Below are 26,579 nucleotides of genomic sequence, written 5' to 3'. Positions count from 1 at the left end.
TTTTACTCAATTTGTGAGTATTTAGAAACTGTCTTTCGGTCCTTTTCCTAGACGAAGAGAAGGTAAATGCGTGGCCTAAGTGTCCTCTATTTGCTTTCTCCTATTTCGTCGTCTCTATGTGATTATATATTGTAAAATCCGGAGATATGGGATGCAGCCAGAAAGCAGTTTATTAACGAAAAGTCTTGGATTTAAAATATTGTTTATTATATTTTTATTTCAATTATTCTAATTGTTTAAAAAGTAGTAAACTTTGTATCTAGGGCTTTTCGTTTTCCTCGTAATACGAGAGATGTCGCTGTATTGCGTCTCAAAAGGCGGGTTCATCGCATCGCGATGGTTTGCTTTAAAAGAGGCAGAATGTTTGTATTCCCTTCAGAGTTGTGACTGCATAATCTTCACTGATGATGCATAAGGATGCTGAAATAGTTACTATATGGAGATGGTAGTCCAACTCTGAATCGAATATAAACAAAACCTGCCTTAAACCCCCTTTTTATCTTTGAAATTAATATACTTTAAACAGTTTATTTATATTTTATTTAAATATTAAACTAACTTTAATACTTACCTACTACTTGTCAAAATTTTTTATTAAAACGGTGCCAAAAATTAAAATAATAAAAGAAAAAAACACACACAAACAAACACATTGAAAAATGCCACAAATGATTTCTGAACAATGTAGGAAAAAATTTTAACTAAATACGTATTTTCTAAAAAAAAATTGTATAATAAATAAACTTACAATCATAAAATGTATAAAAAAATAAAAAAATAAAAGTTTCCATTGGGGTTAGAACCCGCTTATCAGCGCAGTTAGTATTGAAATTCATTCACCTTAAACTTTTACCCACGGAGACCATGTGTCATCATGTGCGAAGATCAACTAACTAAACGGATTAAACTTTTGACGGTTCTGAATTTAACCAAATTATTTTGATTTTGAATTGAAATTATTTAGAATTGAAAGAAATATTAAAATACAACAAAACATAGAGTAAGAAAACAATATATTAGGTGAATATTGATAGAAATTTTGATGGTAATCAAATTATGTAAATCAAAGCATTACATACTATTTTGGTAGGTTCTTTTAAATTTTCCAAATAGGTAGGTACCTATGAAATTTTTTATTAGGATACTGAAACATTTACAATTATTACGTACCTGTCGCTTTTAAAAACTATTTAAAAAGTCACTACAATATTATAAACTTGCTTTTTTTCTGTGCCATCACAACAATAAAAACTGATATACACAACATTAATTTGTTTATCCAAAATCTCCATATTGAACAATTATTGACACATGATTCTAACACCCACTCAGATCCCGTATAACGTTTATACCACACTGTAGGTGTGCGCATGCGTCCAGTAAAATAAAAATTTACCTTCGTGCTTAAAGAAGTATAACTTCAAAAAGCTCTCTGGGATATAGTCCATTAAAATGTTACATTTTTTAGGCCGTACCTTGCATTTCTTAGAGGAGTCAATTTTATTTCTTTAATGTGTAGGGGGGATCAGTAGAAGCTTAAGTTCAAGTTTTTGGGGTCGCCATCCTTTTCCCCCGGTCGCCATCTTGGAAATGGAATGCAAAGGGGTTTCGCGCTATATCTCGTAAAATACCAACCCTATGGAAAATCTAATTAAACATAAAATGTAGAAAATTAAATTATCCACAATTTTGTTTCTATTACTTTTCATTGTCAAGTGACCAACAAAAAAGATATAACCAAAAATATGTAAATTTTTTTAACACGTTTCCTTTTGGATATTATAACTTTTTTTCAGTTCATTTTAAAATAAAATAAGATTATAGCAATTTTGTAGAGGGTTTTTCAGCGGACAATTTCCACTATAAAGTTGTTTAATTCTATTTATTTATATAGGTTTTACAGCGCTCCAAACTTGACCAGATTCTCGAATGCTCATAGGGATACAATAAAAACAAAAGTTAGGCTTACTTTTCTGTCTATATATATTTTTTATTCATACAATTTATTATGATTTTAACATTTCTATGTTATTATTAATCTGTTTTTGACCTTTCTTCCCACTATAAAACTTATAACTCTAAGCACATATAGAAAAGGCCCAAGAAGTTGTTTGAGGACAAATTCGTCGCTTCAGAAGAAGAATGACGCAACCGCAAAATGCAAAATTCTTAAGCAGAGCAAAAAACGATTTTTGATATTAAAATCATAAATTATGATAAAAATTAGCCATTCACCACACGGTGGTCAGGATCTCGAGATATAAGCGTTTTTTGGGGTGTGCCGCTTGTATTTGAAGTAACTTTTTTCCTATTATATATTTTGACTTAAATTTTCCAAAAAACTTCTTCATGAACTATATTTTATTATTGTGTTGGTTAAAATTATAAACTAAAAAGTTTGTCACTCAACTTTTTTAAGTAAACATGAAACTAACGAAATATGATGACAAAATGTTAATAAATCAACAACTCCTTTTTTAATGTGTTTAAACATTTTGGGCAAATGCCATTGTCATCTACATACTTCAACGATGACACAGTAAAATTTTTAAAAGGAAATATTTACAGCGACCAAAGATACAGCGAGGTAAATTCGAAAAATCATCAAAATTGATTTTTGGCATTTTTGTATAAAATTTATTTTTTTAAAATGTTCCACCAACTCTAGATAAAAATATACTTCATATTCAGATTCAGCGAACTCGAAAACATAAAAATAGACCAAAATTTATCATTCACCTTAAATTTGATTTTCGTGGTTGGCATAACGGTTAATGCCGCTCGTCTAAATATATAGATAGAAAAGCATTATTTTTCTACGAGAATTCGAGGATCTGGTCAAGTTTGGAGCGCTGTAAAGCCTAGATAATAAATAAAATTAAACAACTTTATAGTGAAAATTGTTTATTAAAAAATGCTCTACAAAATCGCTATGATGTTATTTTATTGTGAAACGAACGTAAAAAAAGTTATAACCTCCAAAAGGAAATTTCTTACAAAATTTTCTCTTATTTTTGTTTATAGCTTTTTTGTTGGTCACTTTGCGATAAAAAGTAATAGATATAAAATTGTAGAAAATTTAATTTGCTTCATTTTATGTGAAATTAAATTTTCTGTAGGGTAGCTAGTTTACGAGATACAGCGCGAAAGCCCTTTGCACCCCTTTTTCCAAGATGGCGGCCGGGGGACAAGGGCCTCAACCCCAAAAACTTGAACTTAAGCTTCTACTGAAACTCCCTACACATTAAAAAAATAAAATTGACTCCTCTAAGAAATGCACGCTAAATGTAACATTTCAATGGACTAATAACAATTTTAATAAAATTTAAACAATTAAATGAATGGCTTTGGAATTTTTGTCACTTATTAAACACCAAAGAACCCTCATTTTGACAAAAATTTCAAAGCTATACACTAATTTTTACAAAGTTATTGCAAAATTAATTTTTTTTAAATTTCGTCTTTTTTCCCAATTATCTTAACAACAAACGAGTATAATAAGCCTTTATAAATACGTCATTTTAAAGCTTTTTCTATGCTCTTGAAGATGTTTGTACTAAAAAAACTGTAAGTGACACTGTTTTCCATTGATTTGAAAAAAAAAATAAAAAAAGCGGTTTTTTGACACTAAATTGTTTATAAATAAAAATGGCCGCAAGATCCTAGGCAGGAAATAGTTACAATTGGTTCTTATAGGTATTATCTGTCGAAAAAACGCTTCAGTACCCTACTTGGCACTGATGGACAACGTATCAATAGCAATAATCACAAATATATTCAATAACATATACAACTCTGGAGAAATACCAACAGAATGGCTAAAATCTGAGTTTATTGTACCAAAAAACCAGGAGCCCAAGGATACCGAACGATAAGCCTGATGAGGCATCTCCCAAAATTGTTCCTAAAGGTAATCCATACGAGAACTTACAAGCTATGTGAAAGTCAAATTTCACCCAATAGTTCGGGTCCATAAATGCTGTTGGTACGAGAGAGGCTTTGTTTTCAATACGAGTCATATTCCAGAGATGCAGAGACGTCAATTGCGACGTATACGCATGTATGGTTGAGTATGGTTGCATGTATTACGAGAAAGCGCTTGATCTAGTACAGTATGCCAAGATGATGCAAGTACTAAAAGAAGCAGGACTTAATAACTAAGATCTTAAAATAACTAGAAAAATTTTAGACCTGGATCCCGCGTACCAAAAAAGCTGATTAATAGCAAGCTGAAAATGTGTTAATAGCTTAACGGTGTCTAGTCAGACAAACTTTGATGTATGGGAACACTGGAACAGGAGAAGTTTTAACTGTGGAACAGTTTAAAAATTTGGAACGTCAGATGCCATGTTCCATGTATTTTGTCGGATAGAACTTCCAATTGATTTGTTACCATTTCATTGTACTCTCATGCAGAAATCAGACTGGTGTTTATCACCAACTGGGCATTTTAATGAGTGGAACATGAAGAACATATCAAAAGAGTAACAAATCAATTGAATGCTCTGTCCGACAAAGTACATGGGACGTTTTCGTAATCTGGCGTTCCAAATTTTTAAACTGTTCCACAATTAAAACTTCCCCTGTCCCAGTGTTCCCGTACATCAAAGTTTGTCCGACTAGACACCATTAAGCTATTAACAAATTTTCAGCTTGCTATTAATCAACCTTTTGGTACGCGGGATCCAGGTCTATTTACCGAAATCAGATTGCAAACCTCTAAGTTGACGGTGAATACACCGAATAGGTAAAAATCATGCGTGGAGTGAGGCAAGGCTGCATTTTGTCTCCCCTAATTTTCAAGCTTTACTCTGAAAGAATATTAATCGAACCTTTGCACGAAACTGAAAAAGGTATGAGGACTGAAAAACTGAGGACCTACAAGTTCTCATGAACAAAATCACGTATTAATGTCAACAATATGAACTCAATATAAACGTAAGGAAGACAAAGCTTATGATCATTAGCAAGAAAAAAATAACAGAATGTCAACTCTACATCAACCAAAGAATGTACCAACAACCAAGCGATAAGAGCGCGCATCAGAAAAGCTAGATCAACTTTCAACCGTAATGAGCGCCTTTTTCAAGAGCCACAACCTCTCTCTTGATATAAAAATAAAAATGCTGAGATGCTACGTCTTCTCTGTCCTTTTTTATGTGTTGAATCATGGACCTTGAACTAAGATATGTGCCAAAATTAGAAGCATTTGAGATGTGGCTATATCGTAGAATTCTTAAAATCCTAAGGACTGATCGGGTCACAAAGGAGGGGGTCCTTAAAAGAATGGGAACTGAGAGGTATTGACCACCATCACATCTCGAAAGTTGGAATACTTTGGACACATTATGCGAAATTAATCCAGATATGCCCTCCAACAAGCCATCCTGCAAGGAAAAATATTTGGAAAACGAGGTAGAGGAAGAAAAAGAACATCATGGTTAAAGAACCTCAGAACCAGGTTCAACACAACATATGTACAGTTTTCCGCGTTGCTGCAGATAAAGTGAAGATTGCCAAGATGATCGCCAACATTCGTCACGGACAGGCACATCAAGAAGAAGAAGAAGACCCAGCTCAGGATAAGATCTCTGCACAATTATAGAAAATCTAAAGACCTCAAATAAATGCCATACCTAAAATCTGTTACAATAACCAAACATCATGGAGATGGAATGCTGAGCCCCAGTAAACAAACAGAAAACACAAATCGAGTGCAAATATTACTATTGGGTAATAAATTAATATGTCATTAAAAACTTGTGTATTATTTTATAATCATGATTATTTTCAAAATCACTATTCTATTTAATTACGTAATTTTATAAATTTCCCAATTAACTTTTAATTTAAAAAGGAAATATTTTTTGTAGTGTCCAAATAAGATATAGTCCATTTACTCACGGCTTTTGCTTTAAATTTTAAAGACATGAAATTTGATATACACAACTATACATAGTACACACATACACTACACATACACATATGTCAAAGAAATAAATGATCATATTGTGCCGATGTGTACTTTGGCCTGAAAGTAAGTTTCAGCCCTACTCGGGGTGAAAAAATAGTAGTTCAAAACAAGTCCGAAAGTGGATCAAGTGTCTAATTCTAAACACATTTTGTTCTATAGCATTTCTTCACTATGTCAACACTTTTCGAGTTATTTGCGATTTAATATTCATTTTTCAACAAAAAACACGTTTTTATAGACGGTTTTTCGCAAATATCCGAGCTCTTTCAAGAGTAATAGTCCAAGATAATAAGGTTTTTTCCATGACACTTGAACAGCCAGGGTACTGAAGCGTTTTTTCGACAGGTAATACCTATAAGAGCATATTGCAACTATTTTCTGCGTAGGATCTGGTGACCATTTTTATTTTTAAACAATTAAGTGTCAAAAAATGGCATTTTTCATTTTTTTTTTTCAAATCAATGGGAAACAGGAAAACTTATGATTTTTTTAGTACAAATATCTTCGAGATTATGGAAAAAGCTTTAAAATGAAGTTTTACAAAATTTGATATACTCATTTATTGTTAATATAATTGCGAAAAAAGGTCGGAATTGCAAAAAAAAATATTTTCGCAATAACTGTTGTAAAAATTAATGTACAGCTTTGAAATTTTTGTCAAATAAGGGTTCCTTGGTGCTTAATATGTGATAAAAATTTCAAAGCGATTCATTCAGTTGTTTAAATTTTATTCAAATTGTTTAACCCAGAGAGCATTTTTTTTTTGCAATAACATAAGTCAGAAGAAAATAAAGCTAGAACCATTCCACAGATGTCAAATGAAAGAGCATGAGCTATATTTTCAACTTGGTTTAAAAAAGTGAATAATAAATGCATTTATTAGTAAAAAATAATTATGCAAAAGTGTCGTAAATCTTTCCTTCTAAACTGTTTATTTTGTTATATAAGAAATTATACATATTTATTACAATTTTTTATCAATTATGATATACTTGGTAGTTGTGCACTTAAATCATGGTAAAAAAGTTAATTTTTTTGGAAAAAGTTATTCAAAAATTTTATAAAGAAAAATTGACGATACCTTTGCATAATTATTTATTACTAATAAATGCATTTTTTATTCATTTTTTAAACCACGTTGAAAATGTAGCTCATGCTTTTTCATTTAACACCTGTGAAATGGTTCTAAGGTCATTTTTTTCTGACTTATGTTATTGCAAAAAAAAAATGCTCTCTGGGAAAAACAATTTAAATAAAATTTAAACAATTGAATTAATCGCTTTAAAATTTTTATCACATATTAAGCACCAAAGAACCCTCATTTGACAAAGATTTCAAAGCTGTACACTAATTTTTACAATAGTTATTGAGAAAATATTTTTTTTTGCAATTCTGATATTTCTCGCAATTAAATTGACAATAAATGCGTATATCAAACGTTGTAATACGTCATTTTAAAGCATTATCTATAATCTCGAAGATATTTGTACTAAAAAAATCATAAGCTTCACTGTTTTTTGTTGATTTGAAAAAAGGGGAAATGCCATTTTTTGAGAGTTAATTGTTTATAAATAAAAATGGCCGCCAGATCCTACGCAGGAAATAGTTATAATTTGTTCCTATAGGTATTACCTGTCGAAAAAATGCTTCAGTACCCTGGCTGCTGAAGTGTCACGAACAGGGTGTATTTTAGTCTTATTACCCTGGCCTATAAGCATTTTGAACAGATAAAACTTTAAGATCATATAAACAATACATACACGAGTAAAGCAATTTGTGAGGCGGTAACGATTAATTTCATTTGGTATGATAATTAGGGGGTGATTTTCACCCTTTTTATCAATAAACGGGATCAACGTTATTTTGACCGTAACTTACTTATTTTTGATGCTAGAATCTTTTTAAGAAAACAAACATACCTATTTTTCTTTAGCTAGATACAACTCTGCTTCTACTGGGTCGAAAGACCTCACATACAATTTTTTTTTTTCACTTTTTTATAAGCTATGTTTTTGCTAGTCGTCGACTTTGAGTCGTCAATTAGCAGCCGAAGCGGACGGTTCTACGAAAAAGTTGTGATAAACAAACCTGTTAACAAGCTATCCGAGAAAAACATTTATTTATTTTATTTGAATACGTTCAAAAACGTGAGTTTTATTATTAATATTATCAATTTTACGAAAATGGGACGTTTATGAAAGTGCAAGGGTTGCTGTTACCGTCCTAAGAAAGATCTATGTATTTTTAATAGTGTTTTTGTTCGGCACAAAACATTACACACAATTAGTAATTAGTGAATAGTGATAAAACTTAGTACTTTTGTGTCAAAACATTCTACCTTTACCTTGTAAGTGTTGGCGGAGATATAAAGGTGGGATTCAACGCTCCAAAGGAACGGTTAGTAAAATTTCAATCATTATTAGAACTTTTTTGTAAGAATACATGAGAAATATAAACAAAAAAATAGAGAATAGATAATACAAAAAATAAATAAATAAAAACATACTGAGAACCGATAGGGGTTAATTTTCCGCGGAGATAGTCCGAAATTAACCCTTTTCGCGGTTGTTTGGTAAACTAGTAGTTCTAAAATCTGTATATATTTAAGAAATAGTACGTAATTTAAACTAGGCATATTATATTATATAGGTAAAAAAAATTAATAAAGCTGGAGCTGGAAAGGGACGAGCCTCTGATCGAATATCGCAAGAGAAAAGACAGAGAATCAGTATCTCCCCCAAACCCAACAAAAAAGCTGCAAATCGCAAAGGGAAAAACGGAAGACATGGAGAAAACAATGGACACAGAACAAGAAACAACAAATAGCTTACTGAAACAAGTTTTGAATGAAATTAGACAAACGAGGGAAGAAAACAAGATTTTTAGAGATGAAATACTAGAATTAAAGAAAGAAAACAATAAGGTAAAGACAGAACTCGAGGAAACAAAGAAAAAGCTAAATATTTTGGAAATTAGGGTAGAACGGTGTGAAAAAGAAATGAAGCAAAACAACCTAGTAATAACGGGTCTCAAAATAGATGCGAATGATGAAGCTGAACTAAAAGAAAAAATGACAAACTTCATCAAAGAGCACTTGGAAGAGAACACAAAAATAGAGAGAGCAGTTAAACTGGGAGACAGAACTTGTCTATTGAAAATGGGAAGTATAGAAAAAAAAATAAGGTAATGAAGAAGAAAAGTAAATTGAGATATATCAAAGGGGAGAAGATTTTCATAAGCCAAGATATGACAGTCTTAGAAAGAAATATTCAGAAAGGAATAGGAGCAAAGTGTAAGGAATTAAGAGACATGGGGAGAAATGTTAAAAGGGACTACAATGGATTAACCGTGAATGGTAATGAAAAATGGAGATGGAGAAAAGACGGTAAAGTAGAAACATTCCCAAAAAACTAGCTGATGAAAATCAAAAGTTGGTACCACTGGAAACAGACTCGGCAATGCAAACGGTTAACGAAAACAAAATAACGCACACAAAAGAAAGAAAGAATCTCAATAAGAAGAAAAGAACGAAACCCATTAGAATTGGATCTTGGAATATTAGAACCATGCTAGCAGTAGATAAGATGCAAGAAATAGCCCTTGAAATGAAAAAATACGAACTAGAAATCCTAGCCCTACAAGAAATACGATGGAAGAAAGAAGGAAAAATTGAGAAGAAAAACTTTAGCATATACTATGCGGGAGAAAACAAACAGGGAACCAATGGTACGGCATTTATGGTGAACAAAAAAATGAGGGAAAAAAATGATACAATTCAAAGCAGTTAATGGAAGGATATCTTACATAAGAATAGAAAATAAACAAGCCAACATCTCGATAGTCAATTGCTATGCACCCACGGAAGAAGCAAGCCAAGAAGATAAAGCAGAATTCTACGACATCCTGGAAGAAACCTGTGAAAATATTCCGAGGAATGATATACTAATAATATTAGGTGACTTCAATGCAAAGATCGGAAAGGAGGACTATAATAGTAATGTAGCGGGCAAAGAGACCATTCATGACACTACGAACGACAATGGAGGAAAAATCTGCAACCTAGCAGCAGAAACAAACACATATATAGTTAGTACTAGGCATAAACATAAAAAAGAACACAAAATAACATGGATGATATCAGGAAGAATGGATGGAAACCAAAGAGATCATATTCTAATTTCGAAAAAGTGGACACAAATAGTACAAGACGTAAGGTCATATAGAGGGGCAAATGCGGACACTGATCACGTACTGTTGATAGCAAAATTTAAGATGAAAATAACCAAAGCAAATAATCATAAGGAAAGAAAAAGGAGGAAATGGAATATAGCCAAACTGAAAACGCAAGAAAAAAAGCAACAATATACAGAAAAACTGGAACAGAAACTGGGCAGGTACGAGAACATAGAAATGGAAGAGGAATGGAAAAACATTAGGAACAGCATAATAGAGACAGCAGAACTAATAATAGGATTCCAAAAAACAAAGAATCGAAAGAATGGTTTGATGACAAATGTCACCAAAAAAGTCAATTGAAGCACCTCGCAAGAAACAAATGGCTACAGAGTGCCGAACAGGAACAATTGGACCAATAAAGAAAAGAAAAACAAGAAGCATTGAAACTCTATAGAAGAAAGAAGAACACATGGATCATTGAACAAATACAAGAATTAGAATCGAATAATAAAGACAACAAAAAATTGTTCGAATACATAAAACAATAATACAACAGCAAAAAAACTGTGACAAAAATAAACAAAAAAGATTGGGAAAAACATTTCACGAACCTATACAAAAACAACAACAAGGCAGATTCAGAGGATGAGGATATAAGAGATAACAGAGATGAAAAAGAAGGTGCACCTACTTATCAGGAATTCATGGAGGTACTAAAACAACTAAAAGTAAACAAAACGCCAGGGCCAGATGAAATCAACAACGAACTGATCATCAACGGAGGAGAGGAGCTCACGAAGCGAATGCACAAGTTAATGGTTACAATTTGGAAGGACGAAAGCATGCCCATAGAATGGAAAAATGGGCATATCACACCAATCTTTAAGAAAGGAGATCCAACTAAGTGCTGCAACTACTGAGCAATTATGCTACTAAATACAACGTATAAGATATTGACCACAATTATAAGAAACCGACTAAATCAATACACAGAAAAAATTATAGGACCATACCAACAGGGCTTTAGAAAAGGAAGATCAACAATAGATGCAATACACGTCCTAACACAAACAATTGAAAAAAGCTATGAACATAACGTAGAATTACACATACTATTCATCGATTTCCAACAGGCCTTCAACAGCATATACAGACAACAATTACTAAAAGAAATGAAAAAAATGAAGATACCGGCAAAATTAATAAGACTAACTAGAATGAAAATGAAAGACTCAACAGCAAAAGTTTAAACAAATGAGGGAGATACAAACGACATCAAAATAGAACTTGGGGTAAGACAAGGAGACAGTCTGTCAACGACACTATTCAATATCGCTCTAGAAGGAGTAATTAGGGACACAGGCCTGAAAAAGACAATTATTAAAAGCTCAACACAGATCATAGGATATGCGGATGACCTAGGACTGATAGCACGAGATAAAAAAAGACTAGAAGAGGCACTTTTAACCCTTGTAAGAGAAGCAAAGACGAGAGGATTAATAATCAATCAGAATAAAACAAAATACCTTATAAGCACAAGAGACAATGTAAACAGAATAACAGAAATAAAGATAGGTGAAAATACATTCCAGAGAGTAGATTGCTTCAAATACCTGGGGGTGATGGTGGACAGCAAAAACGGAAGGAGTATAGAGATCAACGAAAGAATTAAAGCAGGTAATAGAGTATATTGGAAATACCACCGACTACTCAAGGACAAAAACCTGAGCAAAAAAACAAAATCAAAAATATATACAGCAGCAATTAGACCAGTGATAGCCTATGGAGCAGAAGTAATGTGCCTTACGAAAAAAGACGAAGAAAAGTTAAGAATAATTGAGAGAAAAATTTTGAGAAAAATACATGGCCCAATGATGACAGAAACAGGGGAATATAGAAGGCTCATGGACCATGAAATAATAAATATAACTGAAGGAGAAGATATAGTAAAATTCATAAAAGCACAAAGACTCAAATGGTTTGGACACACACAAAGAAAAGGGGTAGAAGAACTGATCAGGAAGATAGTGCACTGGAGACCAGTAACAAACAGACCAAGAGGAAGACCAAAAATAAGATGGGAAGATCAACTGCTAGACGATATATCAAAGATGGAAATTGCAAACTTGAGAGAAAAGGTTCAGGACCGGAGTGAGTGGAAGAAGATAGTAGAGAAGGCAAAAAAACATCACAACCTATGAACGATGACCTAAAGGACAGTGCGGACTAATCCACCGCGTGAAATGGATTAAAAGGGCTCATAGTATTTGAGCGACCTATACTCTAACAAGAGTGAACAGTCCATATATATATATATATATATATATATATATATATATATATATACAGACCGCATTTCCCGATAATTTCAACACTGTTTTATAGTGTTATAGAATATATATATATATATATATATATATATATATATGTTTTTGCTAAAAATGTTATTTTCGATAAAATACTTACCTTTTGAGTTATTTTACTTACTATGCCAAATTTCATGTCAATCCAAACGGTTCTTTAAAATTTGGAGGTTTTACAATATTTTACCGTGAGTGAATGCACTAATAACCGGAATACCATTTTAATATCTAATATAACAACTACGTAATCAAAAAATTAAAGATATATAAAGGACTAGTACAGACATTTGGATCATAGTTCACTTGCAAGTTGTTCATACATTAGAGTAAAGATAATTCAGCAATTTTTGAAGCAATAATGGTAAGTATAATAAATAGGTTAACAACATCTTTTTGAGTTCTGTTACATTCATGATTCATAATTAATACTTACTTTACTTTACTCCTCTTGATTCCATTTGGAACATAGGGCCTCTACAGGCCCCCTCCATTCATCTCTGTTTCTGACCTGGATTTCACCTCTTTCCATGTTAACCCGTTGTCTTATAGCTCTCTGGTAATATTTCTTTTCCAGGATATCATTGGTCTGCCTTGTTTTCTTTTTCCAGTTGGTAGGTAATCAAGGGCTTGTTTGGTTATATCATCTTCATTTTTCCTTAATGTGTGTCCAATAAACTTCCATTTGCGTCTATTTATCGTTTTGGCTATCGGCTCTTGATTAGTTTTTCTCCAAAGTTCCTTGTAATTTATCTGATTTGGCCAATATATTTACAATATTAGTCTAAGGCATCTATTTACAAATATTTGAACCTTTTGTATAATCCTTTTCTCTATTTTCCAAGTTTCTGCTGCATATAGCAAAATGCTCTTTACATTTGTATTAAATATCCTGATTTTGGTTTTGACTGTTAATTTATTGGACTCCCATGTTTTCCTCAGTATATGAAACGCATTCTGGGCTTTAGTTATCCTTCCATTGGTTTCCTTTTCTATTCCACCGCTAGCGTCAATTATGCTTCCCAGATAGCAAAACTTCTGTACATTTTCTACTTCTTCTCCTTCAATGAATATCCCCATTTCTCTTTCCGTATTTATCTTCATAAGTTTGGTTTTTCTTGTGTTAATCTCTAGTCCTATTTTTCTTGCTTCTTTTATCATTTTTTCTGTTTTTTTTTCTGCATATGTTGTCTTTTTTCGGACACCAGACATATATCATCCGCAAAGTCTAAATCTTCAAGCTGACCGAAAGCATTTCATCTAATTCCTGTTTTATTTTTCGTTGCTTTGTTCATGACCCAGTCGATTAAGATCAAAAATATGGTTGGAGATAAAATACACCCTTGTCTGACTCCACTGTCTATGTTGATTGGTTCTGTGAGTTTCCCATTGTGCATGATTTGTGCGGTATAATTTTCATAGAACATTTTGATAATTCTTATGTGTTTTAATGGAATTCCATATCTCTTTAATATTTCACACATTTTTTCTCTGTTAATTCGGTCACAGGCTTGTCTAAAGTCAATGAAATTTATATAGATTTTGCTCTGCCATTCTATTGTTTGTTTTACAATGTGTTTTAATGCGGTAATATGATATGTGCATTATTTATTACTTCTGAAGCCCGCTTGGTTTGGTCTTAACAACCGGCCTACAGTTTCTTTCATTCTTTCTAGTATCATCCTTGTCATGACTTTACTCACGGTAGACAGTAGTGCTATTGCTCGCGAATTGTTGCAATTCGTTTGATCTCCCTTCTTGGGTATGTTTAAAATTATACCTTTTTTCCAATCATCAGGTATTCTCTCCTCCTACTATATTTTGTCTATTAGTACATACAGGATTTCTTCCGATGTTTCTCTATCTACTTTCAGTAGTTCTGTGGTAATGTTATTTATTTCAGCTGCTTTCCCTCTTTTCAGCTGTTGTATTGCTTTACTTACTTCTTTTTCTGTGAATTCCGATTCGGTGAAGCTTAGTTCTTCCTTTATTTCTTCATTTTCTATTTCGTGTTCTATTATTCTGTTGGCATATACTTCTCTGAAATGTTCGACCCATCCCTCAACTATTTCCTTCTCATTTTTCAATATTTTCCCGTTTTTGTCTTTTACATGCTCAACATTCATTTTTCCGCGCGAGCTTGGTTTTTTCGTCGTTTTAATTAGTTCCCATGTCGTTGCTTTTTGCTGCTGCTTCTGCTTCCATTAACAGTTCTTCGTTATATTGTCTTTTGTCGTTTCTCGCACTTTTTTACCTTCTTTATCTTTGTCTCTATATTCTTTCTTCATTTGTTCCCTATCTCTTAGATCATTTTTTAACATTTTACATTTAAGTAATTTCCTTTCTTTTATTTTTTCCCACGTGCTTCTCGACAGCTATGCTTTATTACTTCTTTTTGTATTCCTATCGTTTCTTTTGCTGCTTGTGTATATACATATGTACTTGCATTTGTCCCACAGCTCTTCTATCGTGGCATTTTCTTTTATTTTAAGTTTTATTATATAATTCTCTTAACTTGGTCTTATATTCTTCAGTACTTTCATTTCAGTCTTTGAGCCACTGAACGTTATATCTTTCTCGTTGTTCCATTGGCATTTTCTTAATTCTGGCTAGTTTGAGTTTGATTTTGGCTCTAACGAACATGTGGTCGGACCCTATATCTGCACCTCTCATTGCCCTAACATCTAACAATGAGTGCCTCCATGTCTTATCTATGGTTATGTGGTCAATCTGAATGTGTGTTGGTCCATCGGGGGATATCCATGTTACTTTATGTATACGTTTGTGTTGAAATACACTTCCACCTATGACTAAACTGTTCTGGGTGCAGAAAGCTATAAACATGTTACCATTCTCATTAATTTGTCCCAATCCTTCTTTCCCCATTACAGTTTCTCTTCCACTATTATTCGTTCCTATTTTGGCATTCATATCTCCGATTACCATTATAATATCTTTTTTATATTTATTTTGTATTTTATCGTATGTCGTCTGTAGCTGTTGGTATAATTTTTTTTATGTCCTGTTCTTTTTTATTAGTTAGTGCATATATATTAACAATTTTATTAGATTTTTATATCTCGCTTTGAATCTAGCCATTATTATTCTATCCGAGATGGTTTCCCATTCTATTAGGGCATTTGTTGCTTCTTTTGAATTTGAAATCATGAATGCAACACCACTCTCCTGTCGATCTTTTTCGCCACATTTTCCTGTGTATATAACCGTTTTATCGTGTTTAATTCTTGTTTTTCCACATCCCTTCTATCTAATTTCAGATAATCCTAATATACTAATGTTATTTTTATCCATTTGATTTGCCACTTGATGTGTTTTATTTATTTCAAACATTGCTTGGATATTCCAGCATCCTATGTAAGGGAAAGTGGGGGAATGATGCGCGGCGGGTAATCGTGCGCTGCATTATATTTCAAATTCCGTTGAAGATTTTATGGATCCAACCAGTCCTAGATATTTCAGCCGATCTGTTGAACAGTTGACGCCATTGTCTTCAGTCGATCGATGTACGCTGACTAAGCGAGATTCGATTATTGAAAATTCCAAGAATTCTTCTAGTTTTTCTGTTTCAAAAATTAAGACGTTAAGTTCGTATGCTTTATTCAGTCAGTTTGAACTTATTATTAATTTAAATCATGTTGTTTTCCGTACATTTTGATGCATCTGTTGGTTCATATGGTTCATCAGTTTTCTGTTTGTGATGATGTTTGCTGTTTCAGACATAAAGGGGTAATAGTGCGCAGGAGTGCGCACGATTCCCCCACAAACAATGAAATGGTAAATATTAACATTACCATTTTTAGCCATTTAGCCGTTTTCTGCATGAGTGTTGCAGGAAATTATATTCCCCTATGTTGATCTATCCTCGTAAAATAATGTCTCTAACACTTGTGAAAAATGGACTTCTTGAAGCTTTATACAAATGTCCCCAAAACGGATGGATGCATACAGAACTTTTTTATGAGTGGCTATGTCATTTTGTAAGACATGCAAAGCAAATTATCCCATCATTTTAGTGCTGGATAACCACTCCAGCCATATGTCTATTGATGCATATAATTTTGCTAAAAAAACATGCATATGATATCACTTTCACCACACACCTCAGATCATCTTCAGGATCATCATCTTCGGACATGAGTTTCTTTAGTCCTTTAAAGAATATCCATTATAGAGAATATGATCTCTGTCAGTCTAACAGGCCGTCAAAAATAACCGAAAGTGACGTCGCTGAGCTGTTAAATAAAGCATTTATGAAAGTAGCCATTATGGAGAAGACAGTGCCAGGATTAATGCATCTGGAATATGTGCGTTAGATCCCGATAAATTTAATGAGGATGATTTTGCTCCTACCAATCCAAAGGAAATTATAGTAAAAGTCGCTTTTCTACCAGGGGCTTCTACAACGTCTAAACAAAATGCATTTACTGATGAGTTAATGTTAGATATTACAAATGTTCAGCCTTAGGAACCTAGATCTAAGGAAAATTCATTTTTCGCTTTTGCTCGAATAATAGGAAAAACAGTTAAATCAGAAATTAATAGAAAATCTGGTAACAAGTAACAATCGGAAATCCTTACAAGCACGCCATTGAATACAAAATTGGAGGAAGCTCAGGAAAAAAGACGATTAAGGGACGAGAACCTCACGAGAAAGGAGGGACAGAAAGCAACAAGAAAGGTTTTTCCAATATTAATTTAATGCGCACCATTTCCCAATCCGTGCGCATGATTACGCTCATGGATGGGCAATCGTGCGCAAAGGCATTTCTTTTCTTTTTTTAATATTATGCTTTTGCACTTTGTATTTCTCTAAAACTAATTTTACGTTTTCAAAGTAGAATAATTAGAGCTTACTTAAACGTCCTGGCCGTTATGATAGATTTAAAGAATTTACAGCAGAAGCGATTACTGCTTAAGTGCGCACCATTCCCCCACTTTCCCTTACGTTGTTTTTCTCAAATCCATGTCCGTGGCCATTTTCTTCATCGATTTATCCGTCCTATTTTCGAGGCTGGTAGAGGTTTCTTTAGCAATAATATTTTTTATGTGGTGAGGTTGCTAACTTCACGCACAACCCTCCTCCTTTCTCATCCTGAGCTTGGGACCAGGCAATAGTGGAGTTATTCATAATTAATATTATTTATATTTCATATTTTTAGACAAAGACAATCATGACATTGATGATAATAATATCTGTAAAACAGCTTTCGTTTTGCTCTTGGTACCCATCTCATTGTCTCTTTAGGCAGTCTTTCCTGGCTCATCCTTTGAACGTACCCGTACCAGGTCAATTGTTGCTTCTCCTCTATGCAGTCAGTAATTGCTTTTGTTACACCCATTCTTTCCCTTATTAATTCATTTCGAAACCTCTCAAACTTTAATGTTCTGGTTAATCGTCTTAGTGTCTCCATCTCCGTAGCCTCTAGATTTCTCTTTTAATGTTCTCTAATCCTCCACAATTCAGAACCGTACATCAATGTGCTTTTTATCAACGTATTATAAATTGTTACCTTTCGTTGTTCTCCAATGTCTTTACTCCACAATATTTCATTTAACGATTTAATTCTTCTTCTGGCTTTATTTATTGGAATGTCATCATCATCTGTTCCTTCTTTGTTGAACAGTACTCCTAAGTAATTATAACTTCCGCATGTTTTTATTGCTTCGTTATTCTCCATAATCAAATCGGTTGTTTCTTCACCGATAGGTACATACATGTTGTGTTTTCTCCATATTCATGTGTAGACTCCATTTTTCATATTCCTGCTTTAGTTTGCGCGCCATATATTCCAAGTCATCCTTATCATTTGCACAAATTACTTGGTCGTCTGCGAACTGAAGGGTATATAAACAATTTTTCTTCATTTTATTGTCTATTTATAATCCATTTATAATCCATTTATGTTTCATTCTTTTTGAACCACTGAATGACTGAATTGACTTCTATCTTTTGTTTTAATTATAGGTTTTATATGACAACATACTGAATATTATTATAAATAATAAGGAATTTAAACTTATTTAAATAATTTTTTCAGGCTACCAAATTGATTGTTTTGATGATTTGCTTTGCCTGCATTTCACTATATCTGATGGAATCTGTCGAAGGCAAAAATTATGACCCCAATACTCCTCCTCGTTCACCTTCACCTGAAGAAAGAGGTCGTTCACGTACCGTTCCAGCCCATCTGCAAAATCAAGGACAGAATGGTCACCAAAATGGGAACGGACAACAAAATGGCCAACAGAATGGTCAAAATGGACGCCATTAACAAAACAGTACTTAAAGTACGTTTGTGAATTTGTTAATTTTGTATATGAAAAGAGTATAATAAAAATAATCTAAATTCTACAAACTGCACAAATTTGTTCTTTTTTGTAAAACTACCTCACATTTTTTTGATATTTATTACCTTTCAGTTTTTTGATATTTATTATTAGTGCATTATAAAAATTGGGGTAACAGAGGTATAAGTTTCCTAAAAGAAGTTTCTAGGTAAACAAAAACACAGGACAATTCAGATGACATAATGTCTGAATTTTTTAAAAATAGTCATATGAAAGATATTAACAATATCTAGTCAATAAATAGTCAAAGTTTTCAACCTAATAAAATAATATTTAAAAATATTTAAAATAATATCAAATTGAAAACTTATTGGACCATTTTCCTGGTAACATTTCCACGGCTTCTAAAAATTGCAAGCCAGGTGGATATTCACCACCCCGTCTGTTCAGTGTGGTAAATTCCAATGGAAAATGGACCTAGTTACTCAATAGGAGTAATACTAATAGAAAATAAAAATGAAGGGTCAGAGGGAAAAACGATGAATGTCAATTTTTGACTATTTTGCGATTTTTGTGCAAACTGTTAGCTTACAAAGAGTAGGTACTATCAATCTGTGAATGGCCAAGGGAAAATAACGATAAGAATCGTCTTAAAAACACGTCACAAGATTGGATGCAAGGGGGAAAAAGAATGAATATGTAACTTTGTTTCTAATTTTACCGAAAATGCTTCCAGATAGATATTCATTGTTCTTCCCCCTGACCCTTCAAATGTATACCATTTTTATTCAGTTGCTTTGACTTATATTTAGCAGATTCCACTAGGCACCTACTATCATCACGTTAGTTGCAATGCTAGGCCTAATAGACTGGGTGATTTTAACTTAAGTCAGAGATAGCAACTTACGCATTCTCTGATGAGCCTCCAATAAGAGGCGAAATCGTCGATTAGATTGCTGGTTTGCACTCTTGAACTAAGTGAAAATTAAGACAGTTTAGGCTTCGCAATACAACTGAATAAAAATGGTATACATTTTTATTTTATATTAACAATAGTTAATCTATACCTAACTCTTCCAAAACCACAAGCAAAAAATTTGAAAAAAACGGATATATAAAATAACCTCTAGTTGCCCAAAAAAAAAGAGGAAGCAAAAAATAGCAGACAGAGAATAGTTAAAGGAAGAATATCAAATAAAGTAGAGAGAAAAAAACGCATGAAGTAAATGCAACGATTAAGTAAGCCAGCAAATCTTTCCAGAAATTCGTCCGAACATTGAATAAAATCAGAAGAATGTTTTAAAGGAACCCGCACAAACCTTATGGAAAATAGGTCCCAGTGGATTTTGTTCATACTTTGGGAAAATACTCTTTGAAGCATCCTGAAAAAATGTTCTTATGGGCACAACTCAATCGTATGAAGGATTTTCAAAATATAGAGGCCCAAACTCGGATTTACGGGGTATTCCAATTCCGTGAGTTACTGGTTATTTGGCAACATGTAGAAGTTTGGATCAAGGAAAGTACTAGTAGTCTATGATTTTTTCCTGGCTATCCAATGGCGACCTTTACTTTGACCTTGACCTTCAACGGACGTCATCTTCTAGAGTTTCGAGGGTTTTCGGCATTCAATTGATATAAACAGATTACTCATGGGTTTTTGGGATCGCTAAACACAAATATGCAATCAGAATTGCCCTCGGGATGACGTGGGGGCCAGGGCCTCTGCAAAGACGTCATCTTCTAGTTTCGATGGTTTTCCGCATTTAATTGATGCAAATGAATTACTGGAGGGTTTTTTGAGGTCGTTATACACGAATATGCCACCAGAACCGACTCCCGGAGCACCTGAATTCCAAGGTCAATGAAAGGGACTCCTGGAGTTTCGATGGTCTTTGGTACTACATTAATACAAATGGATTAGTTATAGGTTTTTGAATTTGCTGAACACGAATACGTGATCAGCACAGACACAGGAGCACCTGGTGCCTAAGACAGGTTATCTTCTGGAGTTTCGGAGGAATCAAATGGATTACTCTTAGGTTTTTGGGGTTGCTGAACATGCATACATTATCAGATTCGACCCACGAATCACATTGTGCCTACGGCACAATGTGATTACGTATTCAGGTTCAGCAACCCCAAAAACCTATAATTAATCCGTTTGCATCAATGTAGTACCAAAGACCCTCGAAACTCCAGGAGCCCCTTTCATTGACCTTGGAAACCAGGTGCTCCGGGAGTCGGTTCTGGTGGCATATTCGTGTTTAGCGACCTCAAAAAACCCTCCAGTAATTCATTTGCATCAATTAAATGCCGAAAACCATCGAAACTCTAGAAGATGACGTCCTTTGCAGTGGCCCTGGCCACCACGTCATCCGGAGGGTAATTCTGATGGCATATTCGTGTTTTGCGATCCCAAAAACCAATGAGTAATCTGTTTATATCAATTTATTGCCTAAAACCCTCGAAACTCTAGAAGATGACGTCCGTTGAAGGTCAAGGTCAAAATAAAGGTCGCCATTGGATAGCCAGGAAAAAATCCTAGACTGCTAGTACTTTTCCTTGATCCAAACTTCTACATGTTGCCAAATAACCAGGAACTTACGGAATTGGAATACCCCGTAAATCTTATAATTTTCCGAGTTTGGACCTCTATATCTTGAAAATCCTTCATACGATTGAGTTGTGCCCACTTTTGAGAACTTTTTATCAGGATGCTTCAAAGAGTATTTTCCTAAAGTATGAACGAAATCCACTGGGTTATTCCACTTCAAATCCACTTCAAATGGGTTATTCAATACGAAATAAATGAGTATAGGAAAAAAATTCGCAGTAGACGAGAAAAAACTAGGTGTCAATGGACTGAAAAACAGCACGTTGTCTAGCTCAGATAAGGTTTCTGCAAAATTAAAGAAAAACTAAAAACCTCAAATAAAAGGCATACCTAAAATCTGTGGCAATAACCAAACTTCATGGAGATGGAAAGTTAATAATTGATAGCCGCAATAAACAAAAATAAACCACAAATCGAATGTAAATATAATTACTATTGGGCAATATTGAATTTTTAAGGGGATAGGTGCAAAATTTCGGCTACAATGCTATTTAAATGCATTATTTTTTTCGAATCCTGAGAAAACTAAAAATTATTTTTGAAAAAGTTAAACGCAGAATAAAAGATTACGTTAATACCGAGGGTAGAGAGTCCCTGAAAACTATAATGTTTACTTTAATAAATTACAGGGGTGAAAAAACCCTGAAACTTCTATAATGTATAAATAAGCTAAAGGTTAAAAAAAAGAGAGAATTTAGTGTGATTTTTAATTTCAAATATCTCATTCAAAAGAGACTTTTGGTTTATTCTTAGGGACTTTCTACCCTCGGTAATAATGCAAACCTTCATTCTGCGTTTAGATTTTTCAAAAATATTTATTAGTTTTTTAAGAATTCGAAAAAATCCTAAATCTACATATTTGAATTTTCATAAAATTTATGTAAAATCCAAGCAGAGAATACACCAGGATATATTCTAGGATCCAAGTATTATTTAATAAAAAGACTAAGTTTTCACTCTAATGGCATATAACATATCCCACCAGAATAAAAACAATGGGAACCTTCTCTGGTTACACCTCCGAGGCTTCTACAATTTGCAAGCCATATTTAATAATAAAAATAAATAACCACGCTCCGATCTCAAAAGCCTAATTAAAGACGGCTGTATGAACATATGGCAAGACTACTGGAAAGATGCAGGAACCAAACTAAATGAGATTTATCCTGTTCTGAAGACCATCTTGAATAATCCATCCAATAGAAGAGACCAGGTAATAATTAACCGACTAAGAATTGGACACACTGCACTGACCCATAAATTCTTAATCAAAAAAGAATCTTCTTCAACCTGCAGAAACTGTTCTCGTGAAGCAGATTCTGGTTGATTGCCAGCACTACGAAGAAACAAGAAGAAAATTTGGAATCTCAGATGACATCAACAAAACCACTTTATGTATCAACACTGAACATGTATTAAATTATTTAAAAGATTTACGTTTATTTACATTTTTTATTTAATGTGCACTTTTTTGAGATTTTGACATTTTCATCAATTTGAACTCAAGACGGTACTGCCCATCCCTGGAGAAGTCACCTGGGGCTCTAACTCTTCTAATTGCTGAGATAATTTATGGTATGATTCACTAAGTGCATTATGGTGAATTTCGGTTTCAGGGTAAAACTCGTTAAGACTTATTATTGCACTTAGTGAATTTTTCCTTACAAACTGGAGTGCATTATTGTGAATTTCGGTTTCAGGGTAAAATTCATTAAAACTTCTTATTGCACTTAGTGAATTTTTCCTTGCAATCTGGAGTCCCGAATCGGTACTTAGTGATTTTTCAAACAATACATTAGTAAACATAACTGTGTATTACTTTTAATTGTGTGCATTATCTACTCGGCGATTGATTAAAGAAATGAGTTTAAATTATTTCTTTTGTAGCAGATAGCTTACATAAATTGTGTAACATAATCTATTTTGCGAATAAGCAGGGGACTTGTGTGTTATATTGATTGTTGAAACTGTATATTATATTTGTGTGCATTATCTGTTCCGCGATTGATTAAATGAAAATTAGTTTAAATTTCTTTTTAACAGATAGCTTACATAAAGGGTAATATAAATACCTAAAAATGAATGTTGATATTTCAACAATAACGTTACTTCTGTTTCTATGGCATGTGATTTTGTATAGAGGCAACTGTTTTGTATAAACTTATTTATGTTTATTAACATTTTATTCATTACCTCTTTCTTTCATTTTGAATCCCAACGACACGATACTTTATGAAGACAAATTCTTCTATATCTTCTTCTTCTAATTCTTCTAAAATTATTTTATATCAAATACACTTGTTTAGACATTTTATAAAATTTATTTTGTTACACTTTTTAATGTAAGCTTTGATTTAATGATGGATGTTGCTATGGTTGACGCAAACAACTGAAATTAATATTAGAAAACTAACTCTTGTCAAAGCAGCAATAAAAAACTAAAAATATATCCCTTTTTGCAAATGAAGTTTTTATGTTTAAATTGATTAATTCATGAATATGGTCAATCACCATTGATTAGCCCGAAGTTTATACATAATTAGTTTGGTCCAATTCGAGCGGATAAAGAAAATTTTTGCAGCAAATAAGGTTTACACGAGGTTACGACATTCAGTGCGAAGGAAGCCGATGTCCATTTGAAAAGGTTCACACAAGGTTACGACATTCAGTGCTAAGGAAGCCGATGTCGATTTGAGGTTTAAAAAAAACCGTATACGGTAGGTGACTTTTGATTCATTGTATTTTTTCATCTGTGCAACAATGGCTGAACAAGAGTTAAAGAGTTTAAAGGCAAGAAGGGGAGTAGTTAAAGGTAAACTTACAAGGTTTAAGAATTACTTTGATAAAATTGATAAGGATGATATTTCTAAAAAATTGATCACAGATGTAGAGTTTAGGTTAAGCAAAGTTACACCCTTGTATGAAGAGTTTCATGAGATTCAGGAAAAAATTGATGAACTAGAGGTCAGTAAGGATAATGAGAATGAAATTAATACTTTTGAAGCTTCGTATTTTGAACTTGTTTGTGATATGCAAACATTTTGCGATAATTTTAAAATAGAATATAATGCCGATATTGTATCAGTTCATAGTGATTCAAATCAAGAGGTTAATAATAATAGTTTTCAGGCATTGGTTAAGTTGCCCCCTATTTCTTTATGTACTTTTAACGGGCACTATGACTCGTGGCTCGAATATAAAGATTGTTTTCTAGCATTGGTTCACAATAATGCTTCTTTAACAGATATTCAGAGGTTTTATTATTTGCGATCTTCTCTTGAAGCGGGTCCTCAACAAATAATAAAATCTATAGAGGTTTCGTCAATAAACTATAAAATAGCTTGGCAAATGTTAACAGAGCGTTATGAGAATAAAAAACTTATTATTCACAACCACTTGAAGGCAATTTTTGATCATCCTGCTATTAATAACGAGTATCATCTTGAACTAAGAGATTTATTTGATAATGTCACTAAACATTTACGGTCATTAAATAGTTTAGGCTTAGACACACAAAGTTGGGATAGCATAATAATATTTATAATGTGTTCTAAATTTGATGCTACCACTAGAAGGGAATGGGAAGGTTTCAAACATAAAAATGACTCACCCAGTATGACAGATTTAAATATATTTTTAAAGGAAAAATGTCAAATGTTAGAGAAGCTTCAAATATCTTCTGGTTATAAAAATAATAAAGCAAGGGTTCGCAATGTAAATTCTCGAAGTTTTGCTTCTATTGAACGTCAGTCTAGTGTCAAATGTTACTTTTGTCAAAATGATCATCCGATATATAAATGCGATGCATTTTTAAAATTAAATATAAATGACAGAATCTCGGCTGCCAAAAGATTAAATTTGTGTTTAAATTGTTTAAGAAATTCACATCCTACATGGAAATGCAAGTTACAAAAGTGTATAAAATGTCATAAATTGCATAATTCATTATTGCATTTAAATAATCCCAACGCAAATGTTCCTAGAAATATGGTTACTACTGATATAAACGATCCAAATCAACATAGAACAGGATCGAATCCAAATATCGACATAATCGATAACTGTATTGAACGCTCAGACAACGATCAACGTCAGCTAAGTTCTTCTCTTCATATTTCCAAAGACGTTGCCAATTCATACGAGATTTCTGAGGTTTTATTGTCGACGGTCTTAGTTCGCATTGTAAATGGAAATAAATCGATTGTTTGTCGTGGATTATTGGATAGCGGTTCTCAGAGTAGTTTTATTAGTGAGAAAATTTGTAAATTATTAGATTTAAAATGTCAAAAGGTAGAACATTTGGTCAAGGGTGTTGGAGAGGCGCTAGCAAAAATTAATAAAAAAGCGATTGTCACTATAAGTTCTTGCCAAGGAGATTTTATTATGGATACTCATTGTTTGGTTATTCCCAATATTACGGGAAAGTTACCGATCAGGTCTTTCAATAAAAATGATTTAAAAATTCCCTTAGGTTTAAAGTTGGCAGATCCAGATTTTCATGTATCTGATGATATAGATTTATTGCTAGGTTCGAGTATATTTTGGTCTGTTTTGTTAGGAGGTAAAAAATCTTTAGGTCCTAATATGCCGATTTTGCAAAATACAAAATTTGGTTGGATAATTGCTGGGAATTTATACCTTAATTCCCTAGAACCTAAAAATTCTCATACATTTTTTAATGTTAATTCTTATAATGAATCAATAAATAATCAATTAGTAAAGTTCTGGGAGATTGAAGAATTGGGTTCGTCAAGAAAAATATTGTCAAATGAAGAAATGTTTTGCGAAAATTATTTTAAGGAAACGGTTAGAAAAAATTCTTCATGAAGGTATGTAATTAAAATCCCATTTAAAGATACAATAAATGAATTAGGGGATTCTAAAACTATGGCGTTGCATAGATTTGACTTATTGGAAAAACGTTTAAACAAAAATAAAGATTTGAAGAGTATGTATGTTACTTTTATGAATGAGTATATGGAATTGGGACATATGTCGGAGACGGATTTTAACAATGATAACGGATATTTTTTACCGCATCATGCTGTGATAAAACATTCTAGTTTAACGACTAAATGTCGTGTAGTCTTTGATGGTTCTGCAAAATCAAGTTCAGATCTGTCTATAAATGATGTGCAATATA

General features: G+C 33.0%; 1 protein-coding gene across 1 annotated transcript; it reads left to right on the top strand.

Moving 5' to 3' along the window:
• The first annotated feature begins 24,196 nt into the window (after positions 1–24,196).
• On the top strand, positions 24,197–26,263 carry LOC126880749 (uncharacterized). The gene has a single exon (XM_050644797.1). The coding sequence runs from the start codon at positions 24,197–24,199 to the stop codon at positions 26,261–26,263; it is 2,067 nt and encodes a 688-aa protein (XP_050500754.1).
• Positions 26,264–26,579: the final 316 nt, after the last annotated feature.

This window comes from Diabrotica virgifera, chromosome 2 (genome assembly GCF_917563875.1).
Source record: "Diabrotica virgifera virgifera chromosome 2, PGI_DIABVI_V3a".
Lineage (NCBI taxonomy): Eukaryota > Metazoa > Arthropoda > Insecta > Coleoptera > Chrysomelidae > Diabrotica > Diabrotica virgifera.
Note: the sequence above shows the minus strand (reverse complement) of the source record. Positions and strands in the feature narration are given on the sequence as shown.